General features: G+C 37.0%; 1 protein-coding gene across 1 annotated transcript; it reads left to right on the top strand.

The window, feature by feature from the left end:
* Window positions 1-5,322: 5,322 nt before the first annotated feature.
* Window positions 5,323-17,474, top strand: LOC306897135 (heparan sulfate glucosamine 3-O-sulfotransferase 6). The gene is made up of 2 exons (XM_079461635.1): window positions 5,323-6,046; window positions 16,169-17,474. Exons 1-2 carry the CDS (start codon window positions 5,559-5,561, stop codon window positions 16,785-16,787), a joined length of 1,107 nt encoding a protein of 368 aa, XP_079317761.1. The 5' UTR covers window positions 5,323-5,558; the 3' UTR covers window positions 16,788-17,474.
* The last annotated feature ends 823 nt before the right edge of the window (window positions 17,475-18,297 follow it).

Below are 18,297 nucleotides of genomic sequence, written 5' to 3'. Positions count from 1 at the left end.
TCACAGAACTGACACCACATCATTGTTGTGAACAAGTGAATTATAACTTTAAGGCTAAGAACTTACGTTAGCACTCAGACGATCGTCATCAGATGACTCAGCCTGAAATTAAAAATGAATCGAAAATCAAACGCAGGTCGTGCGAATGGCATGATACATGTTTACCTTTCAAAATATATCACAAAGTTCATTGGTGAATAGATGAGAACAGACTGAACTATTCACTCGTGTTTTAACCTACGTGTGTTACATGGCTAAGCTAAGTTGAATCACATCGCGCCGAAAGACAGCAATTTATCTTTGGCATTATAATTTCGATATCTTATGTTCAATCGTCATAAATGACAGGATTAACACACCGATCCAAAATATTCTTGATTAACGTAACACTATTGTTCCCAAAATCAGTCCACTGGTGCTAACAGTTCAGAAATGTAATCGAATAAAACAACTGTGTCTTACCGTGTCAATGCTCAGTCAAAGAATCCATCTGCTACCAACTTCATTTCTCTTCGACACGGACAAAATGTATTTCCCCAATCTTCTTGCGGCATTATCATCTAATTTTCACAAGTAGTCTCTCAAAGTTGTAATGTCACAGGCAGCTGTAGATTAAAAGGCGAACTCGCTGCTCAAATAAAAAAAAAAGAATCACGACGAAACGACTAGCATGTGTTCATAAAGTAGCCTATGTAGCGTTAAGCTTATGTTGTTCATATGAATAACAAATTAAGTGCTTCAGCGGCAACAGATGTGTGCTCACATTTAAAAAAATTGAGCGCGAAGGAAATCAATCCCACAATGCAAAGCATTCACAGCCCGATACTGTATTACAAATTTTGCGTGCTGAAAACAGAATAATACTGTACATTTACAGCCATTCTGTTAAATATACAGTCTCAAACTGTTTTATATAAATACAGTACAATACTGTTAGAAATTGCCTGTAAATTTACAGAAAAGTTTTACAGTGTAGGGCATTGCATTTCAAAAGCATTAAATCTGAACACTACTGCGGATGATAACACTGAAGAAACTAGAGGCTTACAGTTGCTAGATTTTAATATATAATTTTCGTATTTGTTTCATATGGAGTCAGACTTGCTTTGCACAGGTGCTGGATCTTAGTTGTACTTGTTAATAAAATCTTGGAGGATTTATTGACAATATTATGTCTTCAGAGGTGTATAGAAACATAATTAAATGTTTTTATTACCTCAGAATGAGCAATTTCATATTTTTATGATAATAAAGTATATTTAGAATGATGATGTTTGACAAGTGTTGCTTTTTCAAATGCACGTAATAAACGACTCAATCTCATAGTGATTTTGGATCTAGTTCACTGAAGAGCTGTGCATTTAAACACACAATCGATTTCAATTGACGTAGACACTTTTAAAGTGTGAATCCCGATATATATATCTATATATATATATATAGATATATATACATATCCCCACCCTAGTGGAGTGAGCCGTTGGTTGATATTCACAACCTCACTGCTAGATGCCACTAAATTATATACACTGGACCTTGAATTGAGCCATAAATGATGATGTCCCCAAAAGGAGGTTTGGTTCAGATTTATCAATGGCAGGAATATGCATAATAGATAAATATATATGCGAATATTAACGTGAAAATGATTAACCCTAAACCTTGTTTTTTGACTGTTGAATGTATTTTAAATGGTCTTGTAAAAAAGTTTTTTTTAAATAAAAACTAGAAACGTGACATTCATTTCCTTCTTTTTAAAACGTATAAAAGCAGCACGAGTGCACCATAAACTGTGTTCATGAAACAAGAAGCAGTTTGTTTTGAATTGTGGAAATATTAAGATGAGAGCACAGAAAGTAAACAGTGTGTCATATCCTTTGATGACTGCTGACAATATTAAACAGACTGAGCTTTATTGGTTACAATAAAAGCACTTTACTACTGCAATAAAAGGGTTTAATGGAGTTGAGGATTTCTGCGTTGTCTGATGTCCAGGCCTGTGTTGAATGTTTGGTGTCTGGATGAACATCCTCTTTGCTCTCTTTGATAATTGACTTTTTAGACCATAATGATCTTATCATTTAATAAAAATGAAATTCCATTCGGAAACTCCGGCTGCAGTTTCTTGATGGACAACCTTAAATCTCTGAAGTCTGCAACTTCTGTGCCACTCGAGACCTTAGAGTCTGTTAACTTGATGTGCCCAGCTTCGTTTCAACAAATTACATACATTGGGGGGGGTCCTCTTTATCTGAGCAATTGAAGATGCGTTAGCACATGCAATTCTGTTTCCAATATTACTAGAAATCACAGACATCTAGGTGTCCTGATATTCTGCCCCAACATGCAGGTCTTTCCTGTTCAGCCTTTTCTTAATTTCCTTCCTTCTCTCTTCTCTCCTTTTCTCTCTCTCTTTCTTGTCTGTTACACCCATGAGCTGTAATGTAATTCAAGTCTTCCCTATACTTAAGGCTAACCACAGCCTTCCAAACCAATGCTGTTGAAGAGAGACTGCCTTTACCACCAGACTTCAGCTTTCATGTGCAAACACAGTACTGAGGGTACAAGCAAGGCAAGTTGAAAGTGGCTGTTTTTTCAGCCAAGCTCTGCAGACGTTTACAGTTGGAAAACGAGTGCCTTGAATTCATGTGTCTTTAAGATTCAAGGTATTGCAACTATAATATCAAACATGCTGCAACTCAGCTAGCATCCATAATATATACGCATTAGTTTGCATTCTGAAGCAGGTGACTTTGGAAAGCTCTGTCCGTTTGTTATTGTTTCTGAAGCACTGACGTGACACAATCTGCCCCGTTCACCTGTTTCTGATCGTGCATGCAGATGCAATGCGTTTAAGTGTCAGTGCAATGTGCGTATGCGGATGGGATATTAAAGAAACACCCCCTCCAGCTGTGAAAACAAGTGTGGCACATCTGGATGAAGGTGATTGAGGACGTGCAGCGTAACACGTGTGTGTGTTGAGATAATATTCAGTCAACCAGTTCCTATTTCATCTTTCAATGTTCGGGTTAAGATTCTGATTCAGGGGGTCAGCTGTGGCCTAATGGTTAGAGTGTTGAGCTTGTGATCAGAAGGTTGCCGGTTCTAATCTCAGTACCAGCAGGTCATGACTGAAGGGCCCTTGAGCAAGGCACCTTACCCCTGATTGCTCTGCAGTAATGTGCCACTGTATAAAACTACTTGTAAGTCGCTTTGGATAAAAGCGTCTGCCAAATGAATAAATGTAAATGTAGAAGGAGAGAACACTCAATGTACTATTTACCTGGCTGTGTCGCATAACTTCTGCTACGGTCAGGTTTAACAATGCATTTTTTGTATTTGCACGATGCGTGGGATCCTTTTGCTTGACTCCACTTCACCTCAGGTTGTTCCAGGCTACCGTCTCTGTAAATAGTCTTGTGAGAACCTGGATGTTTTGAATGTGAAGCATCTTCTAATAGGTATGTAAGCAGACCAGACTTTTTCTCAGATGTTTCTCTGCAGCTCCGTTTCCAACTCCTTTCGGCATCAATTACATGGCACTCACAAGTTCTCACTTCACATGGGTTGATTTAGAAGAATGTAGGAAAGCAAACCGTTTTGGGCCACTTTTGACCACCTTTGTAATTTTTCTTACTATGGTAGTCAATGGTGGCCAAGAACCTTTTGGTTATAATCATTCTTCCAAATATATTGCTTTGTGTAGATCAGAACAAAGACATTTACACAGATTCTCAACAACTTGAGGGTGAATAAATGATGACTTTTGGCTAAACTGTCCCAATGTATTTGGAGATGCTTCGATCCAAAAACCCATCTTTGATCCAAACCCATTATTTTTAGCCATGCTAAGCACAATGCTTTACCACATAAAAGTTTTGAGGGGTGTATTTATAGATTTTATGTGAAATTTTATGACATGAAATTTTATGATACCACACAATGTTAATATATTTTTGACTGAATGCAGAAGACATCGAGTAGACATGTTGCGTGGTCATCAGTCATGCGACTGTGGGTGGCAGTTCCCTGGTGGTCCTCCTCAAATATGAAGCCAGGACCATTTCTCTTATTTTTAAATACTTATGTAATAATAGTGTTGTTTTAAATTTTCTCAACAGCCACTGATTATTTTATTTTATTTATTTTATGATAACTGACAGTCTAGTGGCTCTGTAATTCAGCCTTAGAACCATAATGGTTTAGAATGCAGTTACCCGCTGTTGTAATGTTATATAAAACAACAAACATTATTTATTTCATTTTTCATTCCTATAGCAAAAACACTGCAGTTATAGTCAATGTTATTTATAGTGATATTTGGTTGCTTAATGCCATTATTGATTGGTACGTGTGATGACATTCTTTCAGACTTTCAAGTATGTTGACATCTTGTTAAGAGGCCTTTGCGTTGTTTTGTAATTAATATCTCAGAGAACAAATGCTATAAAAAATATTCTGGAGCGTTCTGGTGCTTTATTGTATAGAGACCTAATGAACATATTCTCTGAAATAATTGAGTTTGACACATAGGTCGTGTGGAGAGAGAGTTTGGGACGGACAGGCAGCGTTGTTTATAGTCTTCTAAAGGCTCCGTGTTGTCTGGATCTTAAGACACCTGTCCTGTAGCATTAACAAGAGTGTCTACTGTCAAGAAATGATTATCTTATCATGAATGATTCTTTCGAAACTGTCAGAAACTAAATCAAATGTATACGATGGTGAAGGGCATTTATGTGTCGAATGCAGCAAAAAATATTTTTTTCTCCACATTAAACCGTTTTCTGTAGAAATTATATACATCTGTTAATGACACGAGATGAAAAAGTTGTGTCCTGTCATGTATTATCATGTAAAGTTACAATTTGTTTGTCTATGAACCTTACAGTCTGTAACTTACAGAATGACGCCTAGAGTAAAGATGTTGGAACATAAACAGACAGTCTCCGCTGAGTGTGTGGCCTTCATGACAGGTGTTGATCACTGCATGACCTCTTCGTTTGTGTACACATATGTGTGTGTTAAAGAGTACTGACAACTGACAGCAGTCTATGAAGGAAAGTACATGCCATAAAAATACCAGCAATAACATTCCCTGTCTCTTTTATGCAGAGTGAACTTTGACCTGCTCTTTTTTAACTGCAAGAAATAAGCTCTCCAGCTTTCATTGATTTATTAATGGATTTCTAACTGCTTAGGTAGGACAGTCATACAAGTAATCCGAGCAACGGGATATCATGGGCGGGGCCTCGGAAAACGGGGCGTGGATACGCACCAAAAATGGATGGGAGACATAAAAGGGCAGGCTAACCTTTATCACCCAGTGCGCTCGCTTTAGGGGTGAAAGACCGCAAGTCAACCGATCACCACAATGCTAAGGTAAAACTGGTTTGTTTTAAAGAATGAAACCTATTCGCGTAAAAACGAATGGTTTGCATTGTTAACAATAATAGAAAGTCCACTCTAAATGAATGGCATTGAGACAAAAAATGAACTTTTATCTAATACGGCATGATTCCCACGTTTAGCATTTTATTTTTGGCGAAGCAAGGACATTCATGGAATGTTGGACAACGAGTTTCAACTTCGGACACCTGAAAGCCCATTCCAAGGTGTCTTTTTACTTTACCATGATCCTGATATTCACTTATTTATTTTACTGCCTCACTGGATACTGCGATTCCATGCCGAGTCCACTGTACGTCCATCAAAGCTTTAAAAGCAAACTCTATTCAAAGGAAGGGAAGAAACTTCAGCCGGAAGCGCACTTGAACATCTCCATCGTCCGCGAACTCCCCGCGTCCGACACGAAGGACTTGGAAGATGAGAAGCTGCAACGATTTTTAGATTATAACACGTACAACAATCTTTCTGTATCAAACAACTTCGGCACCAAAGAATTTCCTCAGGCGATTATTATCGGCGTGAAAAAGGGGGGAACGCGTGCGCTTCTGGAGTTCCTGCGCGTGCATCCAGATGTGAGAGCGGTTGGCGCAGAGCCGCACTTCTTCGACAGGTTCTATGAAAAGGGTTTCCAATGGTACAGGTAAGTCTGTTCAAAAATCTCTATGGTGTTGATGTCGAAATAAAGTACGTATTCTATTCTGTACAAAAAGTTGATCGTTGTTCTTTCTTCAACATTCTTTTTTTGCTCATATGATAATAATTATGTAAATCACTCTCGGTGATTTTGGTTCTTGGTGAGAATTCCATATGATTCTATTTGGTTACATAGAAACCTGTTGCGCTGTAATTCTACCATTAACCCAATCTTAAATATAAAAAATGCAACGGTGCAGTTAGCCCATGGAGACATGTAAATACCAAGGTCGCCCGTATGCAGTTTTCACTAAAAAATATTAAACAAACTTTTGAACTAATGTGTTTTACTGACTCGCTGTACAAATCACGTGTTGGACGCAAGCAGCTATGGATACCGCTTAGTTCATTAACATCACCCGTCAAACCCCCGCCATTCAACCATCTGCCAATACATCGTTACATCGACTGTTTCTCATCCAGTTAGAAATCAAACGCGATGTGGACTAGCTAGGCTTGCTAGGAAACCATCTCAGTGAAATAATCATAAAATATTACAATGAAAATCATAAAATATTTTTAATAATCATGTCAACATAATATGTTATTTTTGTTTCTCGTGCAGAGAGCTCGCTTGTAGCAGATTACTCTGACGTGCGGGTGCAGGTTCAGTGTGTGGTGATTGGCTTGTGTCAACAAAATTCCACTTTGATGGCTTTTTTAAGTATAATTCACTAACAGACTTGTCAACACCATGGGTATTCTGTCTGCAGATGCGTAATGACAGCTGGGCTACTGCCCCAGCTGCGTTCTGGAATTGCGATGTTTGTCACATAATAATATAGGCTACTGTAACATGGTCACGGTTTGAATGTGTGTGTGTGTGTGTGTGTGTGTGTGTGTGTGTGTGTGTGTGTGTGTGTGTGTGTGATCTAGCTTCTAAGTGAGCAGTTGCGCCCTAAAGATTAGCCTTCTATAACGTAGTTTTCTGTCAAACGTAGGATGTTTGGATGAATGGATCTGTCAATGATAGAGCACAGCATTGTTTTCAGTAATACAGTTACTGTATTTAATTACTGTTATTCTAATTCTTCATCCTTTGAATGGAAAATACAGTGTTTTTGGCAAGAGTGGGAAATCTTCCAAAAGAATATATGTGTCTTTTTGTATTTTAAAATAGGTTGGAATAAACAAATATTACATTTATTATTGATTCCAAAATAACAGTATTGTTACCAAATACTTAATTTAGTATCATATAATTTAATAAATAATCATAAATTAATAATTATTTAATAAATAATCTTATAATTTAGCTGAAACCTTTCAACAAAATCTCGCCTTTTCAAATGTTGTTAACCATTATAACATGTTCCTTAATTCTGTTGCCTAATCCATAAAATATGTCCTCCCCCACTTAGAGCACTCACTTCACTCCGGTAGCACATTTTCATGACTCCATGAATCACTATGTGAAATAAAAGTCATTTTCCAATCAATGATCTTTGCAGACGTGCTGCGTATCGATTTTTTCCTTAACCAACTTTATTGCATGCAGGCACAGAGACAGTTAATTAACCTGTGCATATTCAATCTTGTTGACAAAATGCTGTAACCCTTTACAGCTTCAGATGTACGTTTTTATGGTGCTCCAAGGTGCTTGATTATAAAGGTTTATGTTGTAAGACCAGTATTTAATGTTCCATCCACCTATCCATCCATCCATCCCAAATGTCTATACAAAGTAAATATGATTAATAAATGGCTTTAACATTAAAGATTTACTTAACCGTAAATCAATACCTGATGGCAATTCATACGTTTCCATTTCTCATTACACATGCAGTTTAAATTTTAAAGCCATAAATTTTATGATGTCAAAGTGCTGATCCGACAGGCTTGATTTCCCATATGACCTGGGTGTCTAACATTATACTAGCCATTGATCGATTGTGCTTGAGTGTGATGGTGAGGAACATCACGGCACATCAGCATTGCCGTACGGAGACAGATTATCTATATCGGCACAATCTTATATGATAATGAAGAATAAGAGCTGGGTCGTGTTTGTAAGAAGCCTTTAATAATAATAATCATGCATGTATGGAACACAAAGTGCAATATTTCTGATTAATAATCTTGGGCACAGATGTGTGAGTTACAGCATCAAGTTGTAAGCTTTTAACACTCATTATTATTTAACAGTTGAGTAACTGTCCTTGAATAGTCTGTTGTGACAGCTGTTTTTTGGTGTGTAATACTCCATCATTGTTTCCTGAGTTAGGTGCTAGCTGATTATTAATTGAGACAGACAAGATACGAGCAGTCACTGCTTGTTGTAACAAATGTTTGCTTTAATCATAATTAAACGAAAGACTGATAATGATCTAGAATGTATTAATCTCATCTGCATTTCTCTCATTTATTGATAAATAGTCAAATTTCTTGCAAATTCATTTGTGCCTTAAAGTCATTTTTATATTTCAAGTTGCACAGACATAAAATGCAATCAGAACATGATATACATTTTATGTTGCAGCTTCTATATATATATTATTTTATTTGTTAGATAAACTTTACACAAATACATAGATACATTTGAAATTACCTTAGTTTCACAGCAATGTTTACTAACGTTAGCACTTTATTTTATATTTTCATGAAAGCACCTGTCTGTGCTATGCAAGATGAAAAAGTTTAGCTTTGTACTGTGAGTGTTTTATGATGTGGTTAGCTAGATAATCATTTGCTAAGAAGCAACAATTTGCATCATCCAAATGTGGGTGTTTTGCTAGATCTCCGCATAAGGTGCTGGTTTTAAAGGTAACCATTTCATAGTCTGTGTAGTTTAAAGCAAGGTTCTGTGGATAGTCGAGATTCTTTTTACAGCCAAAGAAAGAACCTTTTAAGAGCATTGATAGTGTTCAGTATCAAAGGTATTCGGTTAATAAATCAAGACCGAATAACAAGATACATAAATTCTTACCTTTTTAGGCCATTGGTCAACATTGGGGCACGTTTCCACATTTGCATGGATATTTCTTTCTATCAAAATATGAATAGTAAAACCATTATGATACCCAAAATACATAAATTTACAATTATGTTAAACACAAAATTACCAAACAATTGTTTTGACCAACTAGAAATCATGAATAATAAAAAGAATACCCATGTACCAGCATTGACAATGACCGTAATATTGAAACTCATGATGATCAATATTGTGTAACATAATAATTTAGTGAATTAATCCACAACTGTTGAAAATTCTACCTTAACAGCCTCAATGGTAAAAAACTCTCTCTCTCTCTCTTTCTCTCTCTCTCTCTCTCTCTCTCTCTCTCTCTCTCTCTCTGCCTCCCTACCTGCTTATTTTAAGTGTGATTTATTTATCAAAATTAGAGAACACAAAGTTAACAAACATATTGCTATGTGGTCTTTATAGAACGGGAAGGCATGTGTTTTGTTGAAATTTTAATTTCATGTCTTGCTTGAACACGCCAAGCTGCCATGACACAATCTGATTACATGGAGTTGTACTGAGTTCTATGCAAGTTGTTTTTTAGCATTAAGTACCTTGAAGGAAAGAAAGAGTCTTCAATCCAATTACACATTAAGCCTACGTTCATATGGCTACGTTGAGACTGTCACTTCAAATCCGATTTTTGTGCAGATCTGATTGAAATCTGATGCTCGCACCTTGTGAAACACCACGTTGAAACATAAGCATGTCAGAGGTCTTTGCAGATGTAAGGCTGCTATGTTATTGTCTGTGTGCTGGATAGCACTGAAAAAAGCCAGCTTCATACACTTAAGCAGCATCTCATTAGACATGGTAATACAGTGCAGTGGCTACACACCATCATATTCGAATAAAAATGAGCTGTGTTCGACTCTACACAGCGCTGCTCAGATTGATCTGCGTATGACATCATACTGCGAGAGCAACACAGAGCATTGTGCTTTGGAATCTCTCTTGCTGCATTGCGATGTCATACAGGGATCAATCTGCACAGCTCCCTGTCATTGCATTAGAAACCAAATCAGATATTGCAAAAAATGAGAAAGCAGCACGGGACAATCAAATCGGATCTGAACAGTTGCTAAACACAGTGTGGACCATCAATCATTGAAATTCGATTTCAATCGAATATACACAAAAATCGGATATGAGGGACAGTCTGAACAATGCCTAAGTTCCAGTTCTCACATTCTCAGCTTTAGCTTTCATGTTTAGCAGAAGATTTGAGATTTTGCACACAGCTGTAGACAGTTTTCTGCTCAGAGTTCTGTTATTGACTGTTAAACTGCAAAAAAAGGGGGGGCTGTTAACCCAGCCAGGGATGTGGTTTTCCTCCAGACCTGTCTAAAAGCTTCATTATGCTCCTACACTCTCCATATTGAGTCAGTTAAAATTCTGTTGGATGCATATGAACAGATTTCCATTGTACAATCTGCAATTACTGTTACATTACTTTTAGGTCTCTATAGGTGACATCTGTTTTATAAATTGACCCATGTTCTATGGCCTTAGTTGGCAATTACAAATTTGTCACAGAAATACAGGACCAATAGCAACATACACCACCATCTCTTTTATTATGAAATATTTAATTGTGTAAGTACTATGGAAGCTCTTTTCTACAAGCATCCTTACATTGTAATCTGTTGATGCCAGGTCCTTGTGGGAATTTTGTAATATCCAGGAACTATTACTAGATAGTGATACAAATCCTGGAAGTGTGCATTTAAGACACAGGGCATAATTGTATACCTTCTATATGCAAAACACATTCAAATGTAACTTTACATGCCAATGTCTTTAGAGTGCCGAAGAAATACTTTTATAGGCAAAATAAATAAAAATCACTATGCTTGGACGCGTCTGTTTACCGAACAACTACGATGTAAGTTACATCCAATTCTCTAATGTTTTCAATAATATTTCAAACCACTACAATCTTAAAATTAAATAATCTCTATTCCAGTCCTCTAGTGAAAAGCAGATAATGCAAAGCACTTTTAGAAAGTCTATTAGTATCTATATCTATGCACGTATTTAAAAAAATAAATAACATTTAAGAAAATATTTCTATAGCTATTTTTCGCATTTTTTAATCGCAAAATACAATAACAATTCTTTTTAGTAGAACCATAAAACTAAATACAAATAAAAAAGTAAAGACATTACATCAAAGCAGGAAAATTATCAAATATAAAGTTTCTTAAAGTTAGTATTACTATTAATTTACATTTTGAAATTCTGCTTTTACAGCTTGCAAAATTGCTAGAAATATTCAATCCTAGACTCAAGGTGGCCAGACCCATCGCTCTCACACTGAAACAATTAAAAATTCATGATATTTCATTTTGTTTATGAAATTCTCTTCCTGTTTGCGAGATCTTCCATCCTGTTGTGTCCTGTTGTTGTGTCGGAACCTGCATGTTATCAAACATGATGTCTGATCATTTTAGCCAGATTAGATAATTATTCGGAAATTGGAAAAGGAAAGGAAGCACATCCTGTCTGACTTTGAGGCTAATTGAAATTAAAATCACCATGATATCAAAAATAAATGCTTACTTTACTTTTCACAATCGAATTTGTTTTCTGTTCAATATATCACACCTAACGTGTTTTCTTGTTGAATATTCTGTTGTAAGCCAGTGTCAAACACTCTTAAAACACAAACTAAAAATTAGGCATGGGACTGTTTGATAGTTCTCCAGATAAAGGCCACACAAACTCAATTAAGCAACTGGCTGCTCGACTACAGATCTAAACCAGCAGATAAGGATGTAGCGATTCCCGCTTTAAATGGGATTTAAAGGGAAGTCATTGACAGTGTGTAAATAAGACTGTTGTTGTTGTTTCTACTATTGTCTTTTCATCTTTGGGGTTGGTCAGCCAACCGCCGGTTCACAGATAAACCTGGCAACAAAGATTTTCCCACATGATAGTGAGGGCAGAAGGGTAATTAGTTCCTCTCTCGCTCATGCACACACACATCTGTAATCCCTAAACTCCAACACGCTCTGATTGGTGGCTAGTTTGTTTCCTGGCAGTGCAGGACTCTTTTAAGGATGTGAGCATTGACCTCTTGGTTTCCTGCATCACCACACATGTGGGCTCTCAGTCAGACACACCTTCATATATGTCATATATGTTAAAATTTTTAGATGCAGTTTGATTTAAGTCTTGACTGAAAACATCTCTCAGATGGCCACAATAAACGTATATATTTCATATTTTCTCTGAATCTTTTAGAAGAAAAAGTTAGTCGGTCCATCAGAAACTTCTCATTGAGATGTCATTTATGTCTTTCTAAAGCGTCAACTTTGTCTCAGATGTTGGTCATAAAATTCCGTAAGAAAACTGAAAGGGAGAGAGAAATATCTTCTTGGCCTTATTTTGAGAAGCAGGAGCTTTTGCGCTCCATTTAATCTTATTGCTGAGTAGGACAAATGAGAGATATTTAAAAGAGTTTTGTAGAGAACTCGTGATTTTTCTCTCATGCTTGCGTGTTTCTCTCTACTGTCTCTGCATGTTTTAGCAGTTTTATTTCAGGGTTCTTCTTGTTTCCCACTGACATTTGATTGCTTCCCACAGTTTCTGTGCTTCCATTTGCCTCAGTAATGACAAGCCTATCCTCGCTGCACTCTAAATAAGAAGGTCCAGCTGTATATATTATAGGTTGTTTGTGTAAAAACATGTGACAATGGTCCCACAGCAGTATATTTCTGCAGTTCAGTGCAGTTTGTGTGAATGTTTGAGCACAAACAACTAATTTATATTTGTAATGAAAAAAATTTGATTGAGAAAATGAGAATAAGAATTATTAATTCAAAAACTATAGAAATGTTTATGGTACTTTTATGTCATTATTTAGTCGTTTTGTGATGTTTATTTATACTAGTTGTAGGAGGAGCACTTATAAAGGAAACTTAATCTAATTCAGACGTTCAGTTGTTTTTCCTAAAACCTGACAAAAGCACTTTTTTGTATCATTCTTTAATCACTTCTTGGTTATACAACAAACAAATACTGCCTCAACATTTTGGAGACATCTGCCCCTATAGCTTAATACCACAAGATCCTCACTTATTTCAGGCCCATGGAAAGCTCTTAATGGAGAACAAAACTTCCTGTCTGACTCATTGCTGCCAGATGTGCCACATATCTGTATGGTAACATCCCGGGTCACTGGTTCTTGGCTCAAGGGGGTGTTGTGTCTGGATGTTTGATAAAGGGAGAAAATCTGTATCCTGTGTTGCATTTAAAGATCTTGCTCCGGTGTTATGTGTATATACAAACAGCTAAGCGGATGGTACTGGAGAATGAGCTTGTGTTTTACAAGGAAATGTAAGCTTTATGCAAGTTCTATCAGGAAGACTCCTCACGTCACAAACAATTACCGGTTAGCCTATCATCCCTCAGCACGTAGTATAAAAGGATCGTACTTACCTTCTCTTTCGTTCACAGAAACTAACGCACAAGTGAAAACCCCCATCCTCAACCACCACCACCACCAGGTCTGCCCCGTCCTCAGACCGGGGGAAGGCTCCGCTCCTGGCTTATCTTCAGGCAGGAACTCCAGAATCATTTTGCCATGATTCCTTCATCGGACGGGGCCTACGCCCAAACTCCTTAATACAATTCAAATATATTGTTATATGATAAATATCTTATATCGTTCTATGTTTCCTGAGTCTTTCTGGTAGAAATCATAAACCTAACAGTCTTAATATGTCAGCAATATTCCATAAATCGTTTTTCATAATAAAACACAGTATGCGGATTTCCCAACATTTTCATCAAATTCTTCCAGCCATATCTTCTAAACTATACTGTCCACATGAATTGTAGCTGTATGTTTCACTGCATCTATTTCAAGTAATCTTAGCATCTAGTTTATATTTATATATTCACATTTTTTTGTCAATGTCGGAAACTATTCTTAACTTTGATTTTGAAAATGAAAAGAATTTTATAATTCTTATGAACAACTTTAAAAGAACATTATTTTTAAAATATTTTATTACTACATTGGAATATTGTATCCCTGTACGCAGCAGATCTCCAATCTATAAGATTCTTGCCAAAATACTTCGGACATTTTAGCACCAGGCCACCCATATCCATTATTTCTATACTAGTAAACAAATGTAAATCATTGCCAGGTACTTCGCTGATTAACTCACGCGTGCCCCAGGCAAACATTCCCCCACCCCAGATGCTAACTACTAATGTTACGCTAGGTGTGATCAAAACAAACAGCATGGACGCAGATGATTTATCGCCCTGGCAACTGTGCGCAGCTGTGCAGGTAGCAACAGCTGCCGTCGAAGCCACCTGATGAAGGGAAAACACACAAACGCTGGCGAAAGATCACACGTTTTCTGATATTTTGGAAACCTGCACAAAATGAGCTGAAAGACTTTATCTTGCTTCACAGTTTTAGATTTGGAGATGAAAAAGAAGGACCTGAGACTGTGTGGGCCATTGGTGTGGCTGGATAAAAGACCAGCGATTTACAGATCTCCCCAATATAAACATGATGTCAGCTTTAAGTGAATATGCCATCATGGCTTCCATTAGCTTGATAACCCTGAATTAAACACACACTTAGCTATGTGTACATAACCAGATGCTGCTTGCACTTTAGATGCAGAGCAGGGAATGACAACGACAACATTAACCATAAAATCACATCCTTGCAAGAAGCCATTGAGAACATCTTTCATGAAAATACTTTTGTACTCAATATTGACCACCTCCATCAACCTTTAATCTTATTTTTCCATGTGATTTAAACGTAAACACCGCTGGTCCAGAAACATATCTGTATTGTTTTTATCTTGCAAAATGGTCTGTAGTTTAATATAATGCAATGTAATATAATATTAATATTTATCCTATTTCAATATCAGCAGGCTTTTGTCAGTGGAATTTCTTAAATGTTTGTCTTCACGGTCAATGTGAGAAGAAGAAGGTTCTCTTGGAGAAATGTAATTCTTATTATACCGTATTAGCCTCATGGCAATGAGATGATGGGCAGCCTCAAAGTAGCAGTTTTCCAAACCCAGACCAATGAAAAGTTGATTTGCTACACATTTTCTTTGTGGAAATAATGAAACATTTTCAGTCAATTCTAGAGCTATAAGACATTTATACGGCTAAACATATTTTCTTTTTTAAATATAGATAAATAGCTGTTTGTTGATTTTTATTTAAATACACATATTAAAAACTTTGTCATTTAAAAAACTGCTATAAACTACTGTGTAGAAATATAAAGGAACGAAAGTAAACTGACCCTCGTTCAGCTTTGATGGATTCTTGTGGACATTGGCGGTCTGTTCTCAGTGTGGGAGGCCACATACTCCACTGCCTACACTGCATTCGTTCAGCTTTGTGGTTAAATCTTCTCATTTGTGGTGATTTAGGATCAGTTTCCAATACTGCAGCTAAGTGTACATTTTATAGGGCTCTCGCAAAACTGATCTCAGTTCAGCCTGAACAAGCCTTGAAGAGATCAAGACGTTTTGGGGAGAAAGCCCACCAGGAAATGACTGCTAAGAGCTATTATGGTTTTGAGCTCTTTATTTTTTTTACAGCAACTAGCTGACTTTTTATACAAGATAACTTTTTAATGAAGTCAACATTTGTTTATTGAAAAAAGTTTCACACTTTTGTTTGCTTATCTTGGATCAAGGTCGACCTCATTTGAGAACTGCTTATTTTGTCAGATAATAAAAGAACGTCTTCCATCATATTGAAGTGAAACTAAAACGTGCCAACGTTCATCTCCTTGAAACAGCTGAATTGGTTGCAATGATCATGTCTCCAGAGTCTCTTCTAATAAAGTTTTTCATTTTGCATGTGACATTCCTGCCTAAAATTTCCATTATTTATATTTTGTCTGGCTGAGAGTTTGGCTTTTTTGTGGTGCAAGGTAAGCTTAGAGACATTATGAATCAGAAACGAATGAGCAAATTCAGTAATTCAGTGCAAAAAGCACTGAAATGGTGCTGCTTATATAAATGAAGTCTTTTCAGGTCACGACAAAAAAATCCATTCGGCAAGATTAATCTGATGTATAATTTTCACTTTCCCGTTCCGCAGAAACCTAATGCCTCGAACCTTAGAAGGCCAGATCACCATGGAGAAGACCCCCAGCTACTTCATCACACATGAAGCCCCGCACCGCGTCTTTTCCATGAGCCGTGCCACCAAACTCATCGTGGTGGTCCGCGACCCCGTGACCCGGGCCATATCGGACTACACTCAGACTCTGACCAAAAACCCCGGTCTGCCAACTTTTCAGAACCTAGTCTTCAAGAACTCCAGCACCGGTCTGATTGACACTTCCTGGAGTGCTGTTAGGATCGGAATCTATGCTAAACACCTGGAGAACTGGCTCAGGTATTTTCCGCTCTCCCAATTTCTTTTCGTGAGCGGAGAGAAACTCGTCACGGACCCCGCTGGAGAAATGGGGCGAGTGCAGGACTTTTTGAGTCTGAAACGGGTGGTGACCAACAAGCACTTCTACTTCAACCAGACGAAAGGCTTTCCTTGCCTGAAAAAGCCAGAAGGGAGCAGCAGACCTCGATGCTTGGGGAAATCGAAAGGAAGACCTCATCCACACATACCATCAGAGGTGCTGCACAGACTCAGGGAATTCTACAGACCTTTTAATCTGAAGTTCTACCAAATGACAGGACAAGACTTTGGCTGGGACTGAAGACTTTAAGGACATTTTGTAATAATACAGTGGTTTCAACTGCAGACTTGGGACATGTTTTGAGTGCTTTAGCAAACTTAATTCAGAACCACCGAAAATAATTTAAACACAAGGCACTCGTTTCTCTTGACATCAACAGAAGTGCTGTAATGCAATATATTTGTTTGTAATTATTTGCTTTTTAATGTATTCATGTTCCTTTTGTGTTTTTTCATTTCAAAATAGAATGCCAGCTCTGTGTATATCCACTGTTTGAACACTCACTTATTTTACAAGCCCATTAAGATATAGTTCAAAACATTTGTAGCTGCAAAAAAGAGCAAAATCTTGGATGTTCTAATTTAACCACTGTTATATAATAGACACAGAGAATAGATAAAGAATAGGAAAGACAGGTAGAGAGAGAAGCAATATTTACAGTCTATTTCAGCACTCATGAAAGGCCAATTGTGTGTAATGACTGATGATTTTTCCAATAAGCACATAGTTTTCCTAAGTATTTTCCTAATAATGTGTTATTGTAGACTTTTATTTCACTTTCTGAGGATCATCAGAAACAATGTTATTAGAAATGTTATACAGGGATAAATACTGGACTATGCAGTATTCATATGCAATTATCTGTTGACTGCTGACTGCTTTGTCTGTAAAAATGCTATTATTTATATTTATGAATGTAAAGAATTTAAAAATATTTCATTGTCTTCAATTTTTTATTTGTTAGTGTACAAATATATATCAAAACCAGCTAGCAGTCTTTTTTTCAGCAAACTTTAAAATAATGTGAAAACACATTATCGTGATTTCTTTTCCAAAACTAGATACATATAATTCAAAGCCTCCTTTAGCACGGCCAATTCAAACTATTCTAAAACTTTAGCATCCTACAGAAATAGCAGAGAAAGATATCGACATCATCAAGGCTAAATTTAAACTCAACGTTCTGATGTGAGGCATACTGTCTACAAGGGTCATATTGAGACCTTAGAGGTGGTCAACTTTGAACTTTGACACCTGGTTGATCCCCATTACAGATCATATTAAAGCTCCACCAGAGCGGGCCACACAGACACCTTCGCCGCTGCATTAATGTAACCAATCTGGAGACGGCCTCCTGATTTAAAAAAAAAGATCAAAATCAATAACTGTCTCTTTAAGTTTATAGTTGTACTGCTGGGTTGTCACCTGGTTCATCCTCCGTCATCATGATTTAACCCAGACTGACTGCGGCTCACTTACGAAAACCCATCAAATCTTATTTAATGGAGGATTTACAACGTTTTACAAATGCTGATGGTTGAATGTGTCTTATGTGAGTTTAAATTAAGATTTAATACCAACACGATGAAGCCCCTCCTCATAATTTTTTATCCAGTAAACTGAGTTTTAACATGGGTACACATACAGTAGAGATATATATCGGCCAATTTTTTCACACTATCGGACAATATTTTATAAAACAGCTGCTGATCAGGGCTGTTATAACCTGTCAATCAATAAAGGACAGGAA

The sequence above is a fragment of the Barbatula barbatula genome, assembly GCF_947034865.1.
Source record: "Barbatula barbatula genome assembly, chromosome: 8".
Lineage (NCBI taxonomy): Eukaryota > Metazoa > Chordata > Actinopteri > Cypriniformes > Nemacheilidae > Barbatula > Barbatula barbatula.
This window is presented reverse-complemented; position numbering and strand designations above follow the sequence as displayed.